General features: G+C 41.2%; 1 protein-coding gene across 6 annotated transcripts in view; it reads right to left on the bottom strand.

Moving 5' to 3' along the window:
* Positions 1-27,349, bottom strand: part of NTRK2 (neurotrophic receptor tyrosine kinase 2) — a 337,321-nt gene that overhangs the window by 121,289 nt on the left and 188,683 nt on the right. For 3 of the 6 annotated variants that reach the window (XM_029919706.1, XM_029919707.1, XM_029919708.1), the window contains one exon: positions 26,168-26,356. In XM_029919706.1, coding sequence (XP_029775566.1) covers positions 26,168-26,356 — 189 coding nt within the window. Of the gene's footprint in view, positions 1-8,200; positions 8,522-21,022; positions 22,309-26,167; positions 26,357-27,349 lie in introns of those variants that run through there. The other 3 variants (XM_029919711.1, XM_029919709.1, XM_029919710.1) reach the window with 2 other exon arrangements.

A 27,349-nucleotide genomic window follows, 5' to 3' on the forward strand; every position in this document is an offset into this window, starting at 1 on the left:
AGCTTTCAATAGTCTCTCAAGTTCTGCATCCCTCTCTCTCCCCAACTCTCTCTCCCTCCTCCGCTCCCCCTGGTTCTCCATTAGGTCTCTCTTGTTTTCCTGCTAGACCTATGAGTGCAAACATATGGTTTCTGTCCTTCTCTGCCTGGCTTACTTCACTCAGCATGACACCCTCAAGGTCCATCCACTTTCCTACAAATTTTAAAAGTATTAAAGAAGCCCAGTTCATACACAGGATACATGCTATGTTTCCATTTCTTTGAAGCTCTAGAATAGGGAAAATGAATCTGTGGTTTAAAAAAATTAGAACAGGGATGATGTCTGATGGAGTGGGGTTGGGGGAATTAACTGGAAGGACACAAGAGGAAACTTTATGGGGTCATAGTTTATTCTGGATCTTCATAGGGCTTCGGGTTACACAAGAGCATGCGGGTATCAAAGGTCACAGAATAGCACATTTAGGACTGGTGTGTTTTGTTGCCTGTAACTGTCATATCAAAAAAAGAAAGAGAAAGAAGGGCAAAGAAGGAAAGAAAGGAGAGAGGAAGAGAAAAAGGAAGGGAAGGAGGGAGAGACAGAAGGAAAGAGACATCATAAATAAATATTGAACTCTAGCTTGCGCCTATTGAAGTATTTAGGGTTGAAATGTCCCATTGTCTGCAGCTTACTCTGAAATGCTTCTGGAAACCGATGAGCTGCTCAGGGTATAGAGTTCTTCACTGCAGAACCCAGCTGTCTCTATGGCATTCACTGGACAATTGACTTTAACGTCCTGGTACATTTGAGACTTTTGTTCATAAGATATAGGGAACAAGAGGAAGAAATTCAATTCTAGTTTTTAGAAGTCAGCTTTCTGAGTTGGCAATGTCTCACCCAGAAAGTTTAAGAAGGGGGAGGAGGAACTAATGCTAACCTGGGCAGTGCACACAGCAACCCCGCACTCTGCGTGACTTCCAAGTGGTTGCGCCACCCCCTCCCCCACCCTGGGCTCTACCATGTAATATACAGTTCTGCTCAGGCAGCAGAGCCCAGATAACTTAGGCAAGAAAAATGTCCTTTGGATAATTTGCAGACTTTGACCTAAAACAAGGGCAGATGCATTTAGATATATGATTTGTTTTCCAGCTGCTACGCTATTTCAAAGCATCCTTGTTACTGCTTGGATGAAGTGAGAACTCCTCCACCACCAGAGAAATGAATCAGGCTGGGTTACTAAAACCATACATTACAGTTCCTTTGGTCTATATCCATCTTACTATCGAATTGACTTAAGTTCACCTCTTAAAAAAAATACTTCCAGTGTGACACATGCAGGCAAAGAATTCTTTGTGTGTTTTTGTTTTTTTTTAAGCAGAGCATATTAACTGAACCAAACAAGTTACATTAAATCCCTGGACATCTAAGCAAAACAAGGTCCTTTCTATATTTTTGTAGGTTCTAATTTATTAACTCTCCATTCTAGGGGTTAAAAGGTGAAAGCATGGACATGAATAGCATTAAAATGTGTTGTTCTTGGCTTTGGAATTCAGCCATAGATGTGTACTAAGTAAGATGAATAAATGAACCAATCATCTGCGCTGTCTCCCACTTTCCTCCCAAGTCAGCCCTTCTGGGTCCCAAGACTCAGCTGAGAAAAGAAGAAAAACTCCCTTTCCCAGTGTCATGACCACGGTAGTGTGCCAAGGTTAAGCAAAACCATGGAATGAATGTTGCCATAGTTTCTATAAGAATCCATTTTATTTGACAATTTGGGAGATATCTTTTTATAATAAAATATTATCATTACGTTCTGGAATAGTGTGCGAAATTCCCATGCTGTGATAGACTGATACTTTGGTGACACCCAATGAACTACATCTCCCTGTCTTCATGTCCTTGCATAAATTCTTCTCTTTGAGTCCAAACAGGACCAATGATCTGCTTTAACCAATAAAATGCAAGGAAAGTGACACAGTGCTGGTTCTAGACTCCGAGCCTTAAGAAGGCCTGGCAACTTTCACTGTGGTGCTTTTTATAATAAATTTGACTTCCTTGAATCTTCTAGGATGTGAGGGAGCATAAATGTCCGTGTGGAGAAGTCCATATGGAGGAGAATGAAGGCCCAGGGCTGATGATTCCAGCAAAATTCCTAGCCAGCAATCACCACCTACCTGCCACGTACAAGGGACCACTTTGGACATTCCTAATGTCCAAGCCGACACCATATAAAGTAGGAAACCACCATCGACCCATGGAATTGTGACAGACAATAAGCAGTTCTTATTTTAACTGCCAGATTTGGGGGCAGTTGGTTACACAGACCTAGGTAATCCAACTGTACGTGTAAAATAAAATTTGAGGGGTGCCTGGGTGGCTCAGTCGGTTCATGAGTTCCAGCCCCTCGTCGGACTCTGTGCTGACAGCTCAGAGCCTGGAGGCTGCTTCACATTCTGTGTCTCCCTCTCGCTCTTCTCCTTCCCCCACTCATGCTGTCTCTCTCTGTCTCTTTCAACAATAAACAAACGTTAAAAATTTTTTAAAAATTGTTAATAAAATAAAAGCTGTGACTTCAAAGAAATATTACAAGTGAAGAAAGCATCTTAGAGTGACACCCTGAGACTTCCACCAGTCAGAGTACTTAACTAAAGATGGTGGAGAAGCATTTCTTTAGAATATAACTCATTGGGGCACCCAGGTGGCTCAGTCGGTTGAAAATCCGGCTTCAGCTCAGGTCATGATCTCCCCGGTTCATGGGTTCGAGCCCCGCATCAGGCTCCGTGCTGATAGCTAGCTCAGAGCCTGGAGGCTGCTTCAGATTCTGTGTTTCCCTCTCTCTCTGACCCTGCCCTGCTTGCCCTGCTTGCACTGTCTCTCTCTGTCTCAAAAAAAAAAAAAGACATAAAAAAAATTTTTTTAGAATATAACTCACGAGAAGATAATCTACCAGATTCAGGTATATTTCCTCACTGTTATCTGATCAAGAAGAGTCTCAAGTCTAACAAAAGTTAGAGGCAGAGATAAGCACTATTTTTAAGCCAAGTGCTTTTTTTAATGTTTTATTTATTTATTTATTTATTTATTTATTTATTTATTTATTTAAGAGAAAGACAGAGCACGAACAGGGGAGGGGCAGAGAGAGAGACAGACAGAATCCGAAGCAGGTTCCAGACTCTGAGCTGCCAGCACAGAGCCCAATGTGGGGCTCAAACCCATGAACCGTGAGATCATGACCTGAGTCAAGGCCAGATCCTTAACAGGCTGAGCCACCCAGGTGCTCCAAGATAAGGATTTTTTAAATCATCGCTGCTCATATCAAGGTGATTGCTTATGGGATCATTTCAAGACATTATGGAAGTAGGGAGCTGATTTATATCGGGCACTGTCTTCTAGAGCTCTTAAGTATTTTTCTCCTAAATTCCTGCTCTGGTAACTATGAGCCTCCATCCATATGGCCAGCTGTAACTGGTCCCAGAGGGTGAGAACTGGAGTCTGATCTACATCTACATCTGTTCTACTCAGGCCAAACCACCTAAAGCGAAGACTAAGACGGGGACCCTCACTCCAGCAGTTCACCAAATGGCCCCTCCTGGCGAGACCCTGAGAACGTCTCTCCGGGGTCCCATGTCTGAATCAACATAATGAATAAGTCCTGGCCTGGCTCAGCACCTATCACATGAGGTTGGTGAGGGTCATGGTCATGTGACAATGATCAGTCACATCCATGGACCCGCCAATTTCCAGCACCAGAGCCCAAGTTCCGGAATGTAATAAGAGCTGAGCTGAGGAGGAAAAGGCAAAGGAGAGACAGGAGAACAGTAATGACATTGATTGACCGCAATAAGCTGGGGATTATGCTAGGTGCATTATAAGCGTTCAAAATCACTGAGGATGCAGAACCAGAACAGGTGGGCATTATTACCCTCATTTGATGCACACTGCAATGATGTTGGCAAAGTGTTTAGCACAGCAGCTGGGTCTTAATAAGTGCCCCCAAATAGCAGCCATTGGTATTTTTACAGAGGCTGATTAAGGTTATGTGATGTGCCAAGGTCACATGGGAGCAACAGTGTGGGACCAGGATTAAAGCCCAGGTTTAATGTCTGATGCCACTGTCTACATGCAGGTAATAATGATGGTGTTGAAGGACAACTGTTTCCCCCTGGTGATGGCTGAAAATGTTACACCCTTAGAATATGCCACCAATGATATGCTAAGATCATATCCAATCTAAAATACCAAAGTATTTTGGGGTCTTGCTTAACGCATCAAGGGTATTTTAGAATTACAGGAATGAAAAAAAAATATTTTCAAAAAGCCATTTTAAAAAGCCATTGCTTTTAGTAATAACAAATGGAGATATTCTATCCGTGGGGCAATTTTCCAACAGATAAAGGCTGAGCTTTTCAGGAATTTAAACCAAAGCATATTTGTAACCTGTGATTTGTCGTGATTATGGACCCACCCATCAGCTGTTGTGGGTTGTAGGGTGTCTAGGATCAAGTCAACCTCATGTGTATGGAACACCATAAAGACCAAGTCCGGCCCCTTTAAGGATCTCCATGGGGTTGGTGGCCAGGTGTTTGGTGACAAGTGGTGGAGGCAGAACCTGAGTTTGCATCTTGTCTCTGCCACTTTCTGCTGAAACCGTGAATGTTACTTAAACTCACCCAGGCTCGCTTTTCTCTCCATAAGTAAGTGCCTAAATGTAAACTTTAGCCGAAATCCTGTACTAGAAACACTTCAGACATGGTACATCTCAAAACAAGTTCCCTTTCCCCTTCCTCTCCTGGACCAGTTCAGTTCTGCCAATGTCCATCTCTTGCATCTGAACCCAAGAATAAAATTTTCTTCTGCTTTCTTTATCCTGGCTGACTTTCGTTTGCATTATTAACTACTTGGAAAGTTATAAGGCTGGATTTGTTTTGTTTTCTATTCTACTCTGTGGTTTGTCAGGAAGCCATGTACCTTAAAAAATGGATTTTGTCACTTCTTATAAAATGTCTTTCTCTTAAGCAAATTGAACACAAAACAAAATTCAGTGTCCCGTTTGTCCTCCATTGACATCAAAAAAATGTTGTGTTACCTCAAATAACACTAACAAATAATCATTCCCTTATGGAAAAAAATATGGACCCATCCCTTCTGTAGTTTCCCAACTCAGATTTTTCTATTGGCATCCAAGTCAGAAAGCTGTGATCTATATAACAAAACAAATCTGAGAATGGATGCTGCCATCTTATTGTAGATGGTCACCCAGTATCCCTAGAGGCAGGGACTGGTGACGCCCATAAAGAGAAACATCATCTTGGACCACACTTGGGATGGGAGCTTGTATGTTACTGATATATTTGGCTTTGGTGAATGACAAGATTCTTGCCTATATTTTTACCTACGATCTCCTGCTACCTTTATATCAATACCTTCTCTTTGACCTGGCCCTCCGTCAGGTTCTTACTTCCAGATTTTTCTTAGTTGGTGTTTTCTGGGCCACTGAATCCTTTTCACTATGTAATATAAAATGGAGACAGAGTGAGCTTATGGTCATGTTCCAGAGCTGCCATTTTTGGTTTTGGATATCAAATTGTTTTCCTTTTGAACCTCACATCATTTGACTCCAGGACCTTTACTAGCTGTCATAAATGATGCCAGAGTATTATTTTTTAAGTCCTTGGACAGCAGAGAAACATCCTCTTGAGAGGGTGCTTGATTTCTTGCTAGTCACTTGGAGATTAATGTCTCCAGGCCCTCAGCAGCTCTTGGCCAGATTCATACAACCAGGGGAAGATACAGGGTAATGGGAAATAACCTTAAGTCAATCCTTAAAAATTCACTGGGTCTTGAGTCACCTGGGTGGCTCAGTTGGTTGAGCATCTGACTCTTGATTTCAGCTCAGGTCATGATCCCAGGTTTGTGCGATCTAGCCCAGTGTCAGGCTCCACACTCAAGCATGGAGCCTGCTTGAGATTCTCTCTCTCTCTCTCTCTCTCTCTCTCTCTCTCTCTCTCTCAAATTAAAAAAAATCATTGGGTCTTGAAAGCTGAACTAGGAAAAGTGCCTGGCTTAACAAAGAAAATGAGCAATATATTCATACTTGGTTTCAGAATACCAGTTTGGGCCTTTGTAAGAACCTATTCAATTTCTTGAAATAATATCAATATTCCTAAAATAAAATGCATGAAGAAGTGTCACAAGTTATTTCTTCCTTCCTCTCCTTCCTCCTCTTTCTTTCTTCATTCCTTCTTCCTTCCTTTCTTCCCTTCCTTCCTTCTTTCTCTCTTTTTTCCCTTCCTTCCTTCCTTCTTTCCTCTCTCCCTCTCTCCTTTCTTCCTTCCTTTCTTCTTTCTCTCTTTCTCTCCTTCCTTCCCTCCCTCTCTCTTTCCTTCTTTCCTTCCTTCCCTCCCTCTCTCCCTCTTTCCTTCTTTCCTTCCTTTCTTCCCTCTCTCCTCTCTCCCTCCCTCCCCGCCTCTCTCCTTCCTTCCTTCCTTCCTTTCTCATTTACCCTCTCTCTCTCCTTTTTTAGATGAACCACATACCTTCCACCCAAGCAAAATTTATTCTCAAGAACAGAGCCCAAGCCCACGCGGAATCTTTATCTTTTGTTCCAACCCCACACTTGTTTTACCCTCAGCTAGTTTAGGCAGAAACTGATAGCTAATGCTTTTCATTAAGCTAGTCGAGAAAAATTGCTTACCAGGTTTTACTCCTTCATCAGCCTGACTAATTACACTCATTCACTGTTCCTTTCATACAGAAACTTCAAATTCAAACTCTGAAAGACGCACACCACCCAAGAGACATCTGCTTCCTAGCTCACTCTGTCTCCGTTGTATATTACCCAGTGAAAACGATTTAGTGGCCCAGAAAACACCCACTAAGCAAAATTTGGAAATAAGAACTGGTTTCAAGCTGATGAAGGGTCAGGTCAAGGAGAAGGTGTTGAGATAAAAGTAATGGAAGAGTGTGGGTAAAAAGACAGGAAAGAATCTTGTCATTCACCACATTCACCAAAAGGCATTTTGCATGCAGACTCCAGTGACAAGTCTCAGATACCTCTGCACAGTGAAAGAAATAGAATGTGCACATGTTACCAAGGCAAAGCTAGTCTGAAACCGTTGGAGGCACCAAGCGGGAGTGGGGCTCGAGGTTTGAGTGATAACAACCACAAGTCCAAGGCTGGACTTTACCACCAAGCTGAGGCAATGTTTGGGTTGCAATCACATTCCTCCAAACCACAAAATGTTGGGCTTTAAGCAGGTTAGGAACCAACAGCTCTGTAAGTTTGGGAAGCAACTTCCCATGAACCCATGGTTCAAACTGAAATTTCTCCTTTGAAAGTAAATAGGAGAACACATGTCAACCTCACAGAGTCTTAAAATCTTAACCCTCTCACTGTGGGAATTTCTTTGTATGGACATACTTTAGCCAAGTCCCATTTCCATCTGCAATGTGTTCTGAGTTCTTTGAAGATCTTGTCTTTCTGGCTAATGAAATTGTTGGAAGAAATTTGATGATCTAAAGAAAAAAAGCATCTTCAAGATTGCTGTCAGAAAGGGGCACCTGGGTGGCTCAGTCGGTTAAGTGTCGAACTTTGGCTCAGGTCATGATCTCATGGTTCGTAAGTTTGAGTCCGACATCAGGCTCTGCACTGATGGCTCAGAGCCTGGAGCCTGCTTGGGATTCTGTGTCTCCCTCTCTCTGCCCCTCCCCCACCAACACTCTGTCTCTATCTCTCTCAAAAATAAATAAACATTAAAAAAAAGATTGCTGTTGGAAAACCATTCTGAATGCTTGACTTAAATCTCATAAGAAATAGGTCCAACACCTTTTTCTTCTGAAATTGCCTGATATCAGAAGAAAGAACTCATTTAGGGCTTTCACATGTGCTTGACATAATGTTCTCAGGATTACGAAAAGAAAAAAAACCAGAAAACTCTTATTCCACTATCACTTCATTTCATGTACGATTTATTACAGCACAAAGAAAACCATATGGGGCTCACCTCTAAATTGTGTCTTTACCATAAAGAGCTAGGCCTTCTGAAATTGTAAGTGTGCAATCTCCATTCTTCAAAAAACTGTTTAATAACTGGAGTTCATGTTTCAGGGTCTTGACCCCATTATTCAGAACTCGATTCCCTTTCAATAATTTGTCACTTGAACCTCATTTCCAAGGGATCATCAGAAAATAGGCTTCTGATCTCTTAGGTTTCCAATTAGTAAAGCCATATATAAAATGCCATTTTTTTTTTTTTTTATAAATGAGGCTACATTCGGTCACAGATTTCAAAGTTGAGTAGCCGGTTGGGGCTTCGGCAATCCTCTCTACCCCCAGAGAGTTACAAAGTACTAGTTTGTCCAGGAGATTCATCTCACGACAGTCAAGACATTGCTCCTTTCTCCAGACCTAAGCCGTATAAGTAGGAAGAAGACAGGTTTCTCCCATCCGTTTCCTCCACCACATCGAGTACATAATTTACATGTTGTATGTTTAGCTCAGTGGCCTTATCTTTTATGTTTAATAGTTTGAGAAGACACCCCAGTTCTGAAAAACACAAATAATACTGTAGTTGTAAAAGATCCTGTTTGCACTGAAATATATCAAATAAAGAAAATATTTTAAATCACCCTTACTGGCGTTACACATGGTATAATTAGTGTTAAGCGTCTGTGATCAATTGTGCCTAACAAATTGTTCAAGCATCATAAGCATTATGAGAAGACCACAGTCTCATTAAACACTGAAAATTGTGTTTTTCCCAGTGGTTGTACTGGGAAATAATGAACTCCCTACTCATGGCGGGAGAGAGACTCAGAAATAGCATGCAGCATGATGCCAGTGGAAACACAGCCCCCATCTAGACAAAATGAAAAACTTTCCTCATGTTCAGTAAATGTGTATAATTAAGAAAATATGAAGAACAGCTAATCATCAATATTGTATCCACGTCTGTATCTGCAATCTTATTATTAAAAAAAAAAAGAAAGTCTAGTTGAAAGTTTCAGTTTCCACAGGGACTATTGGTATTGGAGTAATTAGGAAGCACCCTAATCTGGCCCCAGAATTTATAACTCTTCCTTAAATTTTTGCTTTCAATTGAGTGGCATGCCAGGGTTTTAATTTATGAGAGCAGCTTTTATTATACAAATAAGCAGACACTGTCTGGGGGACAAAATTGAAGCAGCTCCAATAGTTTTATTAATTTATTTGATTTACTTCTGGTTTCTCTTACCCAATCTTATTTATGTCAAAGTAAGTTGGAGTGGAATTCATTATGTAGTGAAATGCAATTTGACCACTTTTTATTGGGACACAGTGATTCAATCATTTCTTTCCTTAAATCCTATTATCTCTTCTTACATTATTGTGCACAGATCAAATCACATAAGATGAAATTCCAAAAGAAAATTAAGAATTTGTGGGAGGGATGAAATCATCTTCCAATCATTCCTTATATTACAAACACTGAGGTACGTAGTAAGTACCATTCTTAACATTTTGCATTATGGATATTATATTTTCCCTGAAGAAAATTAACTGAGTTAATTAAACTTGACTTTCTAAAGTAAACCTTAAGTTTCTTATTATTTAGATACAGAATTATCATAAGGGCTGAGGTTAATCCAACCCAGTTTGGGTATTTCTGCATTTTGTTGATTACGCAGATTACACAATTTGCCAAGTTACTACTCGATCCTTTCCTCTTTAACTAGTACAGCTTGGGAGTTTTTGCATTTTAGTAATTTTATGATGTTTGTGTGAAATAATAAAGAAATAGAAATTCCTCTCTTTTGCTATTCATTTACCTATTTCATTGTATCCAGTACATTGTTTGTTTTTTTTCCATAATATTTTATTGTCAAATTGTTTTCCATACAACACCCAGTGCTCTTCCCCTCAAGTGCCCTCCACCATCACCACAGTACATTGTTAATACATCGGGAATCCTCCAACTCATACATGGATCTAGTTACTGAAGTCCATTTCTTTATTGATTGTTTAGAAATAGGAGTCATTTTTTCATGCAGACATTGCATTTGTGCTTAGAATAACAAGGACTGTTCTTTAAATGCCTATGTTCTAGCCTATCATGAGTAAAATATCTCCATGTTCAGAGAGACCTATAAGAGCTTTATGCACCAGAGGTGTAGCCAAATATCAGCAAAGGAGGGAGGACTGGGAAAAACCCACCAGCAACAAAAGTATAAGCATGTCCCCAGAGTGCATGCCTCCACATCTCACCAAGTTTCATGGTCCTTCTGGAAGAGAACTTTCCACAGTGAGTCTGGCCTGAAGCAACAGTCCTAAACTCCAACATGCATCAGAATCATCTGGGGGCTTCTTAACAATGCAGATTCTCTGGCTTCACTTTTAGTGATTCAATTTTCATGGATATTAGTTGTAAGGATTTGATTCTTAAAATTTTCAGGTATTCTGTCTCTTTCTCTCTCTCTCTCTTTTTCAACACACACACACACACACACACACACACACACACACACACACAGAACAACAGGCACTACACAGTGAGGATCACAGGTCTAAAAGTTTCTGTTCCTGCCATTGACGGCTGACTGGCGAGCTAGCTGGATGGTGCAGGGTCAAGGGTAAATAGGTGCAGATCTCTTCCAGCAGTGGCGTGCTCCAGCTTTGCTGGGTATTTGAAAAGAAAGAGGTTGGGCAAGGCTCAAACAAGGCTACTGGGTGTCTCTATCATCCCCTCCCAAAGCCACGTGACTATCTTTGGTATCAAAGATGAAGCCTTGAGACCCTGGTCTTACCATTTGAGATCATTCTCTACTGTATTGTCACCGGTGGTGGAGAATGCAAAAAGTACTTTTTATGGAGTAGGAGGGTATTTGGGGATTTAAACTATGGGCAAAGTGAGAAAGTTGTAGATACAACTCATTCGTTAAATTAGCTACATTCCCAATGTAAACTGCCTCAAATCCTTTGTGGGCTAATGTGTGTATGTTGGGGAAACATGAGAAAAAAACTGGCTTTCTGGTTAGACAGAGGCAGGGATACAGACATTAGGTCAGCATGTGCTTAAGAAAACAAGACTCAGACTGCTTAGGTTCAAACCCTAGTTCTACTGCCTGGTAGTTACATGTCCTTGAGCAAGTTGCTTAATTTTTCTGGCCCTTATTCTTTCTGCTGTGTTATTAAAGTCATAATAATACCTATTGCATAGGCAGTTTTACAGATTAAATGAGATAAATGTATGTAAAGCACGTTGTACAGTGGCTGGCATCTATTAGCTGTGTGATAAATATTCCCTCAAAACTTCCAGGTTAGTCCCAGGAAGGAGCCATCTGATACACTTAAAGGGTTGGCCCTGAAAACTCCCTGCCCCTTCCCAAGAACTTTCTGAGTCTCTTTTTGAAACAAATCACCCCAATCATATTCCCAAGCAGCCCCTTCTTGGTCCATGAACTTCAAATCTTCCCAGTGTCCACTGCTTTTAGTCCCTGAGGGTAGTCTCTTCTTGTTTTTCCAGAATTGCTCTTATTTAGATCTTCATATTTTCTCTATTTTTTGTCTCCTTCTGGAAGCCTCTACGTATCTCTCTCATGGTCAGTTCTCCTCTATAAAGTCACCCTTGGAACTTGAACATGAGGCCTCCTGAGAAATGATTATCTTGGAATACAAATTATAAAGCATTACCACGCCCAAAACCCCTTTTACAAAACCATACGGGACAAGTCTCAAAATGTAAGCCACTTGGGAAGAGGAAGGGAAAGAACAGGAAAAAAAACGTTACACCCATCAGTGAATTGACCCAGTCCCAGGGGTAGAAAACATGTGATTCAAATGGGAAGGCTGCCTAACTTCTGCTCCCACTGGAGTAAGAGGAACCTTTCGCATATCAGCCACGCCTGACGCTCGGTAAGGTAGAGATGCATTTTTCCCCTCACAGCTACAGTTGAGCTACAATTGCAGTAGATACAATTATCCTTTTATTTGTTTGTTCTGTTAATCACTGCATTTACCATGCACCTACAATGCCGTGGGCACTGTTCTAGAAACCAGAGATGCCGACGCACTTGTTTATCCATTGAACAGCCCATGATTAGAATCTTAGAAAATTGCTGATAAGTATTTCCATCTGCAGTTTTCAATATCATTCAATGACTTACTGCCACCGGTAAGACATGATTTCGTAATGACATGCATTCATCATCCGCCAGAGACATATGATTATATATACGGAGCCCGATCTGAACTTTTATCCCCATCCCCTCTACCCCACCCCATCCTAGAGTTTCATTGTTAAATGTTCCACATAGGATTTGTTTTATTTCATTTCACTTGGGCAAGAGTTTTCACACTGGCAAATGTACCTAGGTACACTAAGAAATGGACGCAACTCCCATTCTAGGGGAAGCAAAAGACCCATCACACTCTCTCTTTGGAAATATTTCAACCTCTTTCCTCTGAAATCTCATTCCAGTTAGTCTCTTCAAGATGCACTTGGGCTACATCGCTGCAAACCCCAAAGGGCTAGCCAAGCTCAGTGGCTTGTGCTGATAGAGGCAAAGGGGCTGGGTGTGGGGTGCTGGAGAGTTCCAACAAACAATATCTTGATTGTATCATTATTTGACACTATGGACCTCAAACTGCAATCGAACAATTCATATTCTGGTCTTCTCTAAGTTACCAAGTTAATTAAGAGAGTATACATCGGGTCAGAAAAGAATTTATGCAATTTGGCTAACCTCACTATTCTAATTCATCTGCACTCACCAAACCCAGTGAAGACCTGTGACATTTTGGGGGAACACATGTTTTTCTCTTTATTAAAGACTAATAGGACGTACAGGTCACATACATGAATTGTGTAAATATATGTACCTGTGGCAAAGTAGATGTTTAAAACTATCAGCTCCTTGATGTTCCATGACTTTATGAAGCTCATGATCATGTTCTTCCCATGGAAGAAATGCCATTTATTAGTGCTGACACATGTTTTTCAAAGAGACCCCCCAAAGGCTAAATATTTATAAGAATTTTGACCTTTTTTTACAGCTTTATTTTTATTTTTGACAGAGGGAGTATAAGCAGGGGAGGAGCAGAGAGAGAGAGGGAGGGGCAGATGATCCCGAGTGGGCTCCGTGTTACCTCAGAGAGCCTGGTGCTGGGCTTGAACCACTATCCACGAGATCATGACTTGAGTCAAAGTCAGACACCCAACTGACTGAGCCACCCAGGCGCCCTGAATTTTGACCCTTTTCAATGAGGCAGTTTGGAAGCAGGAAACTTTGCATGGAAAACCAAGAGTGAGTTATAGAGTATGACCCAGAAAAGTGATCTGTCTGTCCTACGAGATGCTCACATGTGGCTAGCATTGAAATTGGTTGCCTGTAGAATGGTTGGTGAAAAGGTGTTTTAGCCTCTGTGTCCCCTTAGTGTCCCTAGAACAGGGTGACCAAGTGGGTACTGTGGGTGCCCCAACCCTCACAGCACTGAATAGGGACACTCAGTAAATGTGTGCACCTCCATTTGTTCCTAAACCAGTTGGTACTCTTTGAACTCTGTCCTTTGAAAGATGCACATCAAGTTCACCTAGGAAACATATGTGCTAATCTCAGAAGACTGAAGGCATTCAAGAAAGAGTCAGGGGGCTGTAGTATCAATGTTTTCCTAGGAATTTCTGAAGTAAAACCAAAAAGCCAAGTTTTTAGAATGGGCTTGGGGAGGGGAGAAAGTGGGATTTATACATGATTTTAATTAAAGATAACAGCTGATTATTCATGATTACTCAGTATTTCTGGTAAACACTCCATCAAGAAAAACTCACTACTGCCCCAGTAGGCCCTGGGTCAACCCTTACATTAGAGTCTGGGCCTAGAGTCAGTGACTATTGGCTCCTTTTTCCACCAACGACAAGTTTACTACCCATTATATGGCATTTCCCCAGCCTTTGTGTCTGAGGGTTAATACACTTTGCATACCTTGATAAACCCCCATGAAAGGTGCAATACCAACACTACAATTCCTCTTGCAGAGTTAGAAAATTGCCAGACTTTAGTTTTGGAAAAGGTCAGCAGCAAGCACTAGGTTAGACAAAAGAGCCCCAGACTTCAGGGAGGCCGACTGGGGCCTGAATATAAACTCTCTCATGTGTTAGCAGTGTAATTCGGGTCCATTAATTCTCCTCCTAACCTCTCCAGACCTTGATTTGCTCACCTGTAAGAATGAATAACAATATCTGTCCTGCAGCACTGACAAGGATTTATGGGGTTGGTTTGTTTGTTTGTTTGTTTGTTTGTTTGTTTTTTGATGTGAAAATGCCAATTCATAGGGCCTGGCACATTAAAGGAATTAGATATTGCTTGTTTAATAATAATAACAATGCAGACTTTACAAAAGAAGCTCATGACATTGAAGAACAAGCTAGGCAAAGATGAAATATTTGAAACCTCAAATATTATACCCTTAATTCAGCAAATGTAATACTAAAGCTCCAAATAAGAGAAAATAAAAGTGATATCTAATACATTTTTAAAAGCAATTTCACTTATATATTAGACTTTTATCTATTTTTTCCCTGGATTATTTCTCAAATTTACCAAGAAGTTTCCCCAACTCTCTTTATCTTGTTTTTATCTTTTTAAAAGAATCTCTTTTTGTTTTTAATTTTCAATTTTTTAGCAGCCTTATACATTTCCTCACTCTGGAGAGTCACATACAAGACAAAAAATGCAGTGAGAAGATGAGAGTGTATGTCTCCGAGGATATCTCGGCAGATAGCACAGGATGGTTCATGCTGGTGATGCTGAGGGTCAGAGAAATGTTTCTCTGGGGTCAGAGAAGGTAGGGGTGAGGAAAGACAACCAGCCTAGGAATACAGGAAAGAAGAGAAGACTGAACGCTAATCAGCCCAGCCATCCATATATACAAAACTGACCTTTGCAACTGTGAGGTTTACACAAGATCAGAGGACAGCCCTAGCACTGATAGGAGAGAGATTCTAGCCTTGTGCACAAAATTTAAGGGGACACCCAAAATTCAGTGACTTAGACGCATTATATTTTAATGCAATATTTTTAAAAATAAAAATTAATGCAAACATTGATAATGAAAAATATATCAAAACTTTACAGAAAGATGGGATGTGACCCTAAGCTTCCAGGACTCACTTCACTTAATCCCAGCCCTCTTAGATACATCTTTCTTTAAAGTTGTGGTACTTTCTTGCAGGTTTTCTTTGCATTATCTTTTTGTCCTTTAAAATATTTCATTAAAATATTATTTATCTTGATTTTTGAGACAGTTGTTGTCCCTTTAAATTCGGTACACCTCATCTGCCTTACCCTGGGGTGCCTGAGGGGCTCAGTTGGTTGAGCATCTGACTTCAGCTCAGGTCATGATCTCATGGTTCGTGAGTTCAAGCCCCAGCTTATGGGTTTGAGCCGCGCATCAGGCTCTCTGCTGTCAGTGCAGAGCCCACTTTGGATCCTCTCTCTGCATCTTCCCTGCTCATGCTCTCTCTCAAAAATAAATAAACACTTAAAAAATTTTTTTAAATAAATGAGGCCCTTACATGCCTTACCCTAGTCCTAGCCCTGCCTGGGTACAGAGGGAACATCATGAAAGCCTAGAAAGTCTGCTTGGGAACTGAATGGAGACCAATGGGGACAACCCCTAATATGTTGTTTGTGATGCTTTTCAAAATCCCAACACTCAGCTATGTTCTCAAGTCCATGTAAGAATGATTATCAGTAAGTAACAAAAGCAGGCAATGGACCCATGGATCTCACACTGGTCTTTATTGATATACGTGTTTGGCTCTGAATTATCAACTACATCACAAATTCCAACATAACAGATCTCATTTGTATGTACATGTCTATATAATCAAGAATTCCCAGCTCCGCTGCTCACTCACACATATGTGTAGACAAGCCATGGAGCCTCCAAACATAGTGAAAGGAACACAAGTTATGTTTTAGGTCTGCTCTCTTGCATCAAAGGAGAGGGAAAGAAAGTGGAGCAACATGTAGCAGTCAACAAAGACCCCACCCAAGCCTACCCCCACAGATCATGGTGCAGCATCAGAGGGCCCAAGTACTGAGAACCAGCACTGTAAGGCAGCAGGCATGTGCCCAGCTGCCAGAGGCTCACAGTCCCATGGTGGGGAAGCAGGAAAACCTCAGAGAGGGGATGGCTGCAATACCCAGACTTGGTTGGGCATGGAACTGGCATCCATGACCACCCGTACAAGTCCCTTCCTTCAAAAGTGTGCAGAGGGCATGGGACCCACATGAATTCACTCCCCACAACAATCCCTCCCAGAGTCTTGCCCACACACAGAAACTCAGCCCTCAATGACACAGATCTCTTCAAGAGAACAAAAGATGGCTTTGAGATGTCAACACCAAGGACCGTTACCCATAGGTCAGCTGTCAGACCCAAATTTGACTAGGATCCACTTCTGTTGAAAGTTGGGGTGCAATCTGTAGGAATCATCAGATAGTATACCAAGCCCAGAGAAGAAGCACGATTCAGTGAGTGAGTGACAGTCTTATTCCCTTTGCTACTTTGCCCTCATCTCCCTCCAAAATTCTCGGGTATTCAGGAGTCCAAGGCAGAGTGACCCATCCCGTTATCTTACTAATGACATGAGTGTTTTCCTCTTCCAAAAGCAATGTTGTTAAAAGTCTAGGTAGACCTCAAGGAAAACTAAAACATTACATGTAAAGAGAGGAATTTTACTATCAAGTCAAAACACAGGCTCTCAGGAGGGAAAGAAACATTCTAAAAGTCACATCCCTTGGAAAGAAACAAATGGCCCTATCTAAATAAGGTTCAAGCAGTGATACGGATACAAATCTGCTTCTGTGGGTATCAGCAAATGGCATTATGGAAGTAGGAACTGGGAAGAAATGTCATCATTAGCATCATGGTTCCTGAACCCCAATACACAGAGAAAAGGAGGGAGAGGAGCAGTGTGAGAGGGGCAGAGAAATTGCTATTTATGGTTCAAAAGGAGTAAACCAAGATGGAGACAATGTGAGACTAGTTGGTGCTCAACTAAGAGAAAGTAAGAATAGGAGTCCTGTCTCTGGGTGACAAGTTAAGTTTCTCTCTGTTCTTTAGCAACAGACTGAGGCCAACTTTTGTTACTCCACTACTGAACTGTGTTCAAGAGCGGGGGTGGGGGATGAGTACTGGGTGTGAAGGTACACACATACCTGGACATCCACCATTCTTGCTGGAAAACAAGTCAGGTGGCTGCTCAGTGGTAACATCTCTGCTATTTTCCAAGCAGATATATCATGCAATCTCCTCTAATAAAGACATTCTCTAATGTGGAGACTCTTTTGCTATAATTAGATAGCGTAGGATTTTATCCTGTCCCCTCTATATCAACCACTTTGTTGTTGGAACCTTAGGCATATGGCACTCAGTCTACATGTCATCATGACCTAATAATGAACTCAGTTTCTACTTTACTGCACCCAGAAGGTCAATGGCATGGTCAAGTAACTGCTAAATAATAGCAACAGGATAAGAGAATGTTGACGTCTACCCATATTCATAGCATCTATGGTAACTGATAAGAATAATTTAGACATTAGGCATTAGATTGGTGCTCTCTTTCTAGATTTCTCCCCTCCCCACCACCCTTGCTTAGGTTCAAACTCACACAAATCTAGTCTCTTAGAAATCTATCTGTTCAGAACTCATTTTTAAAATGAGTTCAGTCTCACTTTTAGAATGGGTTCATGACAACCTTAATACCAACACTGACATACTACATATGTCATACTATTGACAGAGGTCCCCCTGCCAGAATTCTGGTTTAGGCCTGGAAGCCTGAGTCATCAGGAGTATAAAAAATCTAGAGATCAGTGGGCAGCTAACTTGATCAAGTTTAGAGATGGCTGAATGACTAAAGAGACATTCCCACTTATCAAAGATCCTTGCACAACCTAGAGGATCCTGGGTGGAAGAAAGGCAGTCCCAAAATAGTGAGAAATATACTAGATGTATCCAGCCAGGCCCTTAAGAATTAGCACACTCAGGTCCCCGAGAGGAACTCCCTGGCTAAGGCCAACAAGTTGGAGACAAAAGGTGCTCATCTGCTGTTGAGCAATAAACTACATCTGGAGTCATCAAAATTGTTGGCCCTAAACAAATCCTGTTAGCCTTCCTTGGCAGAACAAGGGGCCTCTTACTTTCTGAGTCTCTCCAGCGCACAACACAGTCTTCATTTCCTCTGTGACAGTCACCATGTGAGCTGACTGCCTCTGATTTTAGGGTCCCTCTAGGCCAGCCTGAGGTGGCCAGCCATGTTCAGCTTCTCAACCTATCTTAACTCCTGAGTACCACTAAGCAAATATGAAATCTGAAACTGGCAGTAATATACCCAACATGCTTTCTATAGACTTTCCAGCACAATCCACCCAAGGTGAACCATTACTACAGAAATATGAACAGGAATGCCTTGGGGTTCAGTCAGTTAAAGCCTCCAATTTCGGCTCAGGTCATGATCTCACAGTTCATGGGTTCGAGCCCTGCATTGGGCTCTGTGTAAACAGCTTGGTACCTGGAGCTTGCTTCGGATTCTATGTGTGTGTGTGTGTGTGTCTCTCTCTCTGTCCCTCCCCCGCTTGCCCTCTGTCTTTCTCAAAAATAAATAAACAAAACAAATAAATAAATAAAAGAAATCTGAACAAGGCCCAGTACAAATAAAGGCAAAGGCAAAAACAGATTTTATAGCACAGGACATTAAAAGGATATTCATAAGTCTGGAAAGCCACATACATATTTAGATGATATCAGTCACTATCTCCAGTGGTTGGAATTACAGGTGATTTTTTATTTCATCCTTGTTTCTTATGTTTTCCAAATTTCCTACTATAAATTGTATTATTTATTTGTATTTTAAAATGCCTCATTTTAGGGTACCCAAAGGCTTTGGGGGTCATTAAGACTTACTTCTGTCTCACCGCAGACCTATGTCACCAGGCCTATGTCATTTAGGGCGACCGATCCATTGTTCCTTGCCTGGTGTGGTCCTGGTTTTAGAACTGAATGTTTGGCATTCTAGAAACCTCCTCAGTCCTGGTGGTCACCATAGCAGTGACCTTCCCTTTTTTTATGGGCACAAATATTGCCTCTAATTTTCTCCTCTTGGAGGAGGCCAAGCATTCAGAAAGACATGGCCTTCTCTCAGCAAAAGGGTCGAGGAGGCTCAGACAGCAGGCAGCGTGGATCCAGGAGCCCTTCAGGGCTCCCACTTAGGGGCTGAGCCTTAGCAGCAAGACTGCCTTTGTGCTCGGCTATCAGGTTAAAAGAAGTAGTTCTTTGTTGGGGCGCCTGCATGGCTCAGTTGGCTAAGCATCTGACTCTTGGTTTTGGCTCAGGTCATGATTCATGATCTCGCGGTTCATGAGTTCACACTCTGCATCGGGCTCTGTGCTAAAAGCATGGAGAGTGCTTGGGATCCTCTCTCTCCCTCTCTCTCTCTGTCCTTCCTCTGCTCTCTCTCTCTCAAAATGAATAAATAAACTTAAAAAAAGAGGAGTTCTTTGTTCAATTCTGTCCATGGTATACAGCAAATTCATCTTACCCACTTCTCAAGGTAATGAGGACTCCCAAGGAAAAGGATACTCAAACAAACTACAATGTCAGCGAACATAAAGAGAACATGGAGAGTTGGCATGGTGGGAGACCTGAGAAAAACCTCAACCCTGGTGGGTGACCCTCTCAGGGTGGCAGAATTAGCAAAAGCAGAGAAAATGTGCACTTCACAAGAAGACCTGGGCCCTGTTAAAATGGCTGCCATATAAGATTGACCTCCATGGCCCAGAAAAGCTCCCATGATGCATCTCTACTTAACCACAGGAAGTGCTCAGCTGTTCAGAACATCTGGGTAGCAGGAGCTTCCTAGTAACATAACAGGCTCCTCTGCATTCATGTTTGCTGAGCTGGTCCTTGTTCACAATCTGGCGGCACTTGCAAGAGTGACCAACCAGAAACCAAAATGGGGGTGCCGCCTGATTAGATTTCTCCTTCTGGTACCCATGCTCCAGTTGGGCTGGGCCTTGGGAAGTGCTCAGAACAAATGCATGAGGATCCTGCATCCACTGGCATGCTTCAAGGACACCACTGATGATTTGGTGACATCAGACTGAAATGTCTGTGAGGGGGACATGCATAGTTCCATCCTGGCTGGCCAATGGGGTGGAAGTAAGAACAAGTCTGAGAACATCACTAAGAGTGTCTCCCCCTAAATCCACAGTCGTTTTTCCCTTATAGCCATTAAATGCGGGATTGGAGTGGTTTCTTTAGAAGGTCCACGTATCCATTAAGTAGGTAGCATTTCTTTTTCAAGAACAAATAGTATCACCCAGTGGTCAGATGCTAATAAAATGACATCTCTTATCTGACTTCGATGTAAACCTGCTTGAAACTGGTTTGCTAACCAAGCTTCATCTCTGTGGAATCTGTAACATGGCTTACATTTTAAATGTAATTATGCAGCATGTATTCATTTCCTTTCTTCTAAGGAACTCAAGTTGCTTTTTTAAGCATTATTTGATAGCTTCTTCCCATCTCCTCTGGAGTTAAAAACAGAATATGATATCAGGCGGTTATAGCTAGCAATGGGGAGCTATGGCACCAAGAGGGAGACAGAACTAGTCTGGGGCCTCAGATTCGAGCCACGAAGACCCCCAAGGGATGAGTTGTCAACCCAGTGTGCTGTAAACGAAGCAGTTTCTAAGGATCCTAAAATAACAGCATTCACCCTCCATCCTAACATTCACACTGGGCAGAATGGGTTTAGCTTATTTTTAAAGTGCAGGTCGCAGCCTTCAAAAGGGACATAAGCAGTTCCCAAAGCAGCTATTACTTGGCCGATTAAATGCTTAGAAGAAAATACACTTTTGAAAGACAAAAAAAAAAAAAATGAATAGGCAAAAGATAGAGAAAAGTGCTAAAGCAATCGTTTCTACCTGGTTTTAAATCCCGTCCCTGACCATCAAAAACAGACCACACCACAGGGTACACTGAGGTTTGAAGATAACCCCAGGTCACCCTTAGGACCGTCATTCTTTGATATAATGAGTTCTTACAGTCCTGGATTCAAGGCAAATTCAGGGTTTGTGCTCATGTGTACTCAAAGTGATGCTGCAAATATGTGCAAAACACCTGCAGTTCTGTGGGAAATATTGCCTCCATTCCTCCCCTTATTGGCAACACAGTGACGTGTGGGAATGGCAGTTAAGGGGAGCAGGAGGAGTGCCCTGTGTCATCGTTTCAACTGCAGTTACGAGGCTTCCCCTCCTTATTAGGGCTCATTCCCCTCGTCTTAGCTGGTCTATGAATCTGTGCTTATCTACATAATCACCTAATAAGCACGAAACCAATGAGAACACACATACACACATGTGCGTGTGAACTATAATACCTGGGGAAGTATGGCACACTCTGCAGGAAATCAATAAATATCCACATTTCATTGGAAGCAGAATCAAAGGGAAAGAGTCAGAATTCTTATATGCATCTGCCACAGGGAGTTACAGCCCTAGGTACTCCTAGGGGGCATGCGCTACACGAACACGTACAGTTCATATTTAGAGACGATTCTAATTTAATTCTGGCCCCAGGTGTAGGACCCTAGCTAATTTACAAGGCTGCTCTAGGAAAGACACACATTTAGGGATGACAATAAGTCTATAGCATCCAGGCTTCTTGCAGGGGAAGCTATAGTGCATTCCCGCCCTTCAAAAGAACCCCAGATTGGTGATTCAGGGTCGGGGAGTAGGGAGAGGTGCTGGTTAGTGTTTCTCTCTTTCTTTTATTTTTTTTTCAGCCCAGAAGGTGCGTTTCCATTGTACCCTGTCAAAACTTTTCTCAGCAGGCAAAAAGAGGATAGCACACCGCTGCCCTTGAGCCGAGTTGGTAAATCCTACTGGGAAACCACCCCGTGCTGTCAGATGACGTGGCTTTCAGACACGTCTACACAGACTAGTTGAATTAAAGACCAACTCCAGACTTGATGTTGCTGAGCTCCTCAGCTCCACCTTGCCATCCTGATTGATCGAGGAGATGGGTCTATAGTTAAAGTGGCAGAGTACTTTGAGGGCTTAGTCATTAGAGCACACTGCTTTCTCTTTGGAAGGCAACTTCTTGCTTGGCTAGGTTATGGAAGCTAAGGAGTGACGTCAAGATGTTGTCTGGCCAGAATTTGCAGATAACCATAGAACTCTTCTCCTCCATCAGGTATGGATTTAGCCTCCATTAGTTCCTGCAGTGACATAGGAGCCTCCAAATACCAAATTATTATCAGGCGGTCTTGGGGGAACCTCTGGGCCCTGAAATAAAGTAGACAGACTTGCTATTGGAAAGTGCTCGGGAGCAATTCAGCCCTGTTCAGATTGCTCTAAAATCCTGCAACCCATGTCCGGACTTTTTAAAAATTAGTCCATTCACATAGCTCCTGAGAGTGAAAAAGTACTTTGGGGAAAATAATTTATCATCATCCCTTCACTTAACTGATCTTACAAATGATTTAAGGAAATCTGGTTTGATCCTGATTTTTTGCTTGCTTGTTTGCAAGCATGGAGGGTACGTCATTTTGGACCAGCCACTTCTGAGCATTGTTTGTAAAATAAGGTTTGTATTAATTGGTCTTTAAGGTCTAATGCAGGGGCCACAAACAGATGGTGGACTATGGACCAAATCTGACTCATATGGAAATAATTTATTGATCCCATCCAGTGTTTTAAATCTTAGGGAATTCACATAAAAATAATAAAAGCTGTACTCACTGGAAAAATGAGAAAATCTGGTAATACCAGGCCCATGTTCTAGTATCGCCTTCACGACACCACGTCATCTTTCTGACCCAGCCTGCTTCTCCTACGATCCACCTGATCCTATAGGTCATTGGGGGTTAGGACTCTTGCTCTGAGCTATCCTATCAAGATGTGCTGTGATTATATAACAGTGTCTGTAACCACTCTGTTCCCAATGAGACTCCCTGAGGGCAAAGGACATGCTACCATCCTCACCAAATCTCAGGTTCTTTGGTGTTGTAAGAGTGTTGTGGGTAGTCAATAAATATTTAATGAATTGAACCTTGCTTTCTGGATGAGATTCTTACAATTCAGTGGAATGGGACTGGGACTACTCCTTGTAAGATTACACATCCACTCTAAGGCCAACATCTTTGAATAACATGTATACTTAGGAAAAAGAAGTAAATATGCTGGTTTGTGGCCCAAGACCCTAATGAGGTCAAGTTAGTGGTGTACTACCCACAAGATAGTTTTCTTTAACTATATAGTGAAGTTCTAAACTCTTTCTGAGATCTTCTTAACTTCGTTTTTCAAATGTAACATATCCAACTCCTTGGAATACCCCTTCTTTTGAAGTTCTTTGGAGGTTAATTTGTAAAAATATTCAGTGGGAATCACTTCACTGAAAGCTAAGCTCCCAAATTTTGATGGGCCTATAATGTATCTGATCGATGCATTTTTTAATATTTTAATTTCTGAATGACAATTAGAAGGTTCAAAGAAAGTGGGGTTTTTTTTTGTCAAAAGCTTGTTTCTGCTAAATGGTTATCTAAGTTAGACAGACAATAACAACAATCTATCTAAGTTAGGTTAAATTGGCTAATATACTGTTAAAATTTTGTCTAACAAATAAACTACTATATAGGCAAGTTTAATAGGGGTAGTGCCAATGAAAAAGACTATGGGCTCATCTTTACTTGTTATAAGTCTGTTGGTAATTAATATTTCAGTAATGCATAGCTATATCTGGTCAACATCTGGCCAACATCAAAGGTACACCATGTCCTTTGCTATGAAAGAATAGTTCAACAGACACAGTTCCTGCTCTCTAGGAGCTTACAGTCTAACCTAAACAAGACTATAGAAACACATACTCAAGAGTGGTCAGAATCAGGACCTAACAAGAGGCAATAGACATTGAAGATGGAGGAGAAAACAATGGGGTAAAAAATGACATTTAGGAAAGAATGAAGAGAAGGAAAGAAGTAAACTGCTTCTTCATTCCCATTTCTTTGAAAAAGATTCATGGAAGATATATGATGTTAAGTGTTCTTAAAATCATGAAAGAGCATATAACTTGATGCCTGGAAGAAAAAAAAATTCTTCTGATGTAAGAAACTGTGAGTGCCTGAGAACACTGAGCTGGGAAAGGACCACTGGGTGAAGGGCCCAGCAAGACTTTATAAGGAAGGAACTACCAAATGAAGAATCAATGGTTTAGAGCACTCTGGTGGAGGACGGAAACTGAGGAGAGGATCCAAGTCTCCTAAGCTTGCTCCCCATGCCTTCTAAGTGGGGGTGGTATAGAATAGCTGAGCCACAAATCCAAGACTCCTCCTAATAACCAAAATGTGTAATTTTAAAACTTTGAAAAAAATCTCCACGGACTCTAGATTAAGGAAACAATATTTAGAAACTTTCTGTGAGACTTCTAAAGGTAGAAAGCACATCCAGATAGAACTATAAACTCAACAGCAACTTAGTCTATATTCTTTTTAGTTCTCATTTGTTTATTTGCTTTCTTCCTCCATTGGTTCATTTTCGATTATTGCATGTGCTGCGATGATGCTCTCTACTTGATTATTCAGCTTTATATTTCCCCATTGACAAAGAACAAACTTTTGAGGACAGGTTGATTTTTGTTGATCTCAATTATAGTACAGCCTCAGGTTAACTGAAGTATATCATATAAATTGGTACTAGTGGTGACAGGGGTGTCAAAAGACTGTTTCTGGGGAGCACAATCAAAATGATGACAGAATTCTCCCATCATAGTACCCTGATTTGCCTTATTCAACATTTGACTATTATGCATGCAGAGTATTTCATGGACCTTTAGAGCATGCTTATCTCAACAAAGAATGAACATTTTAAGTAGTGCCTCCACACATCTTGTTCACACAATGACAATATTAGGATTAATAATACCTTGATTTCAAACAATGGCTTTTTATTTCAAGGAACTCAATATTCCTCATATATGCTATTTTATTTATCTTGTCATATTGCATATTCAACTGAATTCTACAGTGGGGTCTAGTTTCATACTTTACAAGCTCATAATACTGTTTTTCCTAATGATTACATTTAAATGCAATATTCACCATACCTTGGGGGTTAATTTGAATGAATAGGAGGAAGTTATAGGTATTTCCTTATATATGAAAAAATACTCATTGCTAAGTTCATTTATCCCTTGAGAATTCTTTGGAAAGTCAGTCTACAAAATCTAACTTTGCACCTATTCCACCTTACCTCTGAGGCAAGGCAGGAGAACAGTATTTAAGACAGAGTAAGAATGTGCCAAATAGACAGAAGGTGTCCATCAGTGTCCGGTGAACCCCTGGGACCTAGGCCACCTGACATTCTAGCCCTCATGGCTCCTTACTCCTGTATGAAGGAAGGCCTGCAGTTCCAATGGCATAAGCTTGTTTGTTCACTGTGATTTTTTGTTTTCAATAAGGCCATGCTCCATTTTTTATATTTGAGCAGTGGCTCTGAAAATAGGTTTAGAGTCTCTGAGAAAAATCCCAAGCCTCTCAACAGGAGCTAATGGGTTAATTTGGTCCTGTGAAGAACAGGTCATTCTACTTGATATGCACATCATCTGTTGTGATGTCTCTTTCCTATTGAGGCATGACAACAAATCTCATGCTGGGAACAAGAACTGAACAAAGAATATAGAACTACCGGGAGTTGATACCATCTGTGTGCAACACAGCATCTTCCTGACTACCAATGGTATATATTTTAATTATTTTCAGTAAATCCAATTTAAAACCCACCAATCACCTGTCTTTTGTGACGTTTGTACAACCTACTGATACCTCTGGTTTCTGTCTCTATGTTTTTCAAGACAAGCATGCCTTGATTCCAACTTCATGGTGACAAATGGTTTTGGAAAATGGATCCCAAGAGATGTTGGAATCTACCCACAGTTCTGAACCCAGCAGGACACATGCCCTGAGAATTCCATAAGAAGAAAACTAAAGGATCTATTCCATTGGCCCAAAGCCCCACCAATCCTCAGACATTTCGCTGCCCCTTCCCCTCAGTCATCCTTGTCAGCAACTCTGATAAACACACTGATGGATACAGCTATGCAGCAAACAGGCCAGTAAGTATAAAAGTAAGTATAAACAGCTGTACTTACATGTGTCTGGCTTGAGCTGACTGTTGGTGATGCCAAAGTACTGGGGATTTTCAATGACAGGGATCTTGGTCATTCCAATAATGACGGCATCGGGGCCGCCCTCTGAAGATGATGGAGTGTTACTCCCATTGGAAATGTGGTGGAGTGGGCTGGCAGAGTCATCATCATTGCTGATAACTGAAGCCGGGCCTGGAGTTGGGGGAAAAAAACATATTCTCCTATAACTTTTTGAATGCCTTTTTGAATGCCCTTGTTGAGCTGTAATTCACAAATACATGAAGTTCACCCATTTACAGCATACAACTCAGTGGTTTTCACTATATTCAGAGAGTTGTGCAGCCATCACTACATCATAATTTGAGAACATTTTCAGTCACTCCCCATGCATGCATGGGTTTACTTTTTGTCTCCATGAATTTATTCTGGACATTTCATGTAAATACAGTCATACAGTATGAGATCTTTTGGAATAGGCTGCTTTCACTTACATGCTTTTCAGCTTCACTCATGTTGTAGCACATGCCATTACTTTATTCCTTTTTATTGCCAAATAATATTCCATTGTATGGATACGCTTCATTCTGTTGAGCCATTTACCCTTTGATGGCCATTTGGGGTATTTCCACATGTTGACATTTGGGGTATTTCCACATTACAAATAATGGTGCTATGAACATCTGTGTACAAGTTTTTGTGTAGACATATATTTTCATTTCTCCTGGGTAGAATTGCTGGGTCATAGGTTATCTCTACATTTAACATTTTGAGGAACAGCCAAACTGTTTTCCAAAATGCACCATTTTCTATTCTCACTAGCAATCGGTGACACTTTCAATGTCTTGACTTCCTTCTCTGGCTAGTTAATGTTCAGCTTTCTTCTCTGCTCTCTGAACATCTTAGCACACTCTCTCATTGAAACTCCTGGCACGAATGCAGGATTCCTGTGTCACCATATTCTGAAAGATGTACTAGCAGTTCAAAGATCTGAGTGCCTTTCTCCACTATTTGGACAAGCCACTTACCTTTTTCATACCTCTACATCCACTTAAATGTGTAAAATGTGCAAAAGAATATCTGCTTGTTTTTTTATGAGACTGGTGATAACAAAGTGAATTATAAATTCAAGTGGGCTTCATGATTATGAGTTATTATTTATTTCTAAATAAACTTACAAATGGTGGA

The sequence above is a fragment of the Suricata suricatta genome, chromosome 13, assembly GCF_006229205.1.
Source record: "Suricata suricatta isolate VVHF042 chromosome 13, meerkat_22Aug2017_6uvM2_HiC, whole genome shotgun sequence".
In the NCBI taxonomy this organism is placed as follows: domain Eukaryota; kingdom Metazoa; phylum Chordata; class Mammalia; order Carnivora; family Herpestidae; genus Suricata; species Suricata suricatta.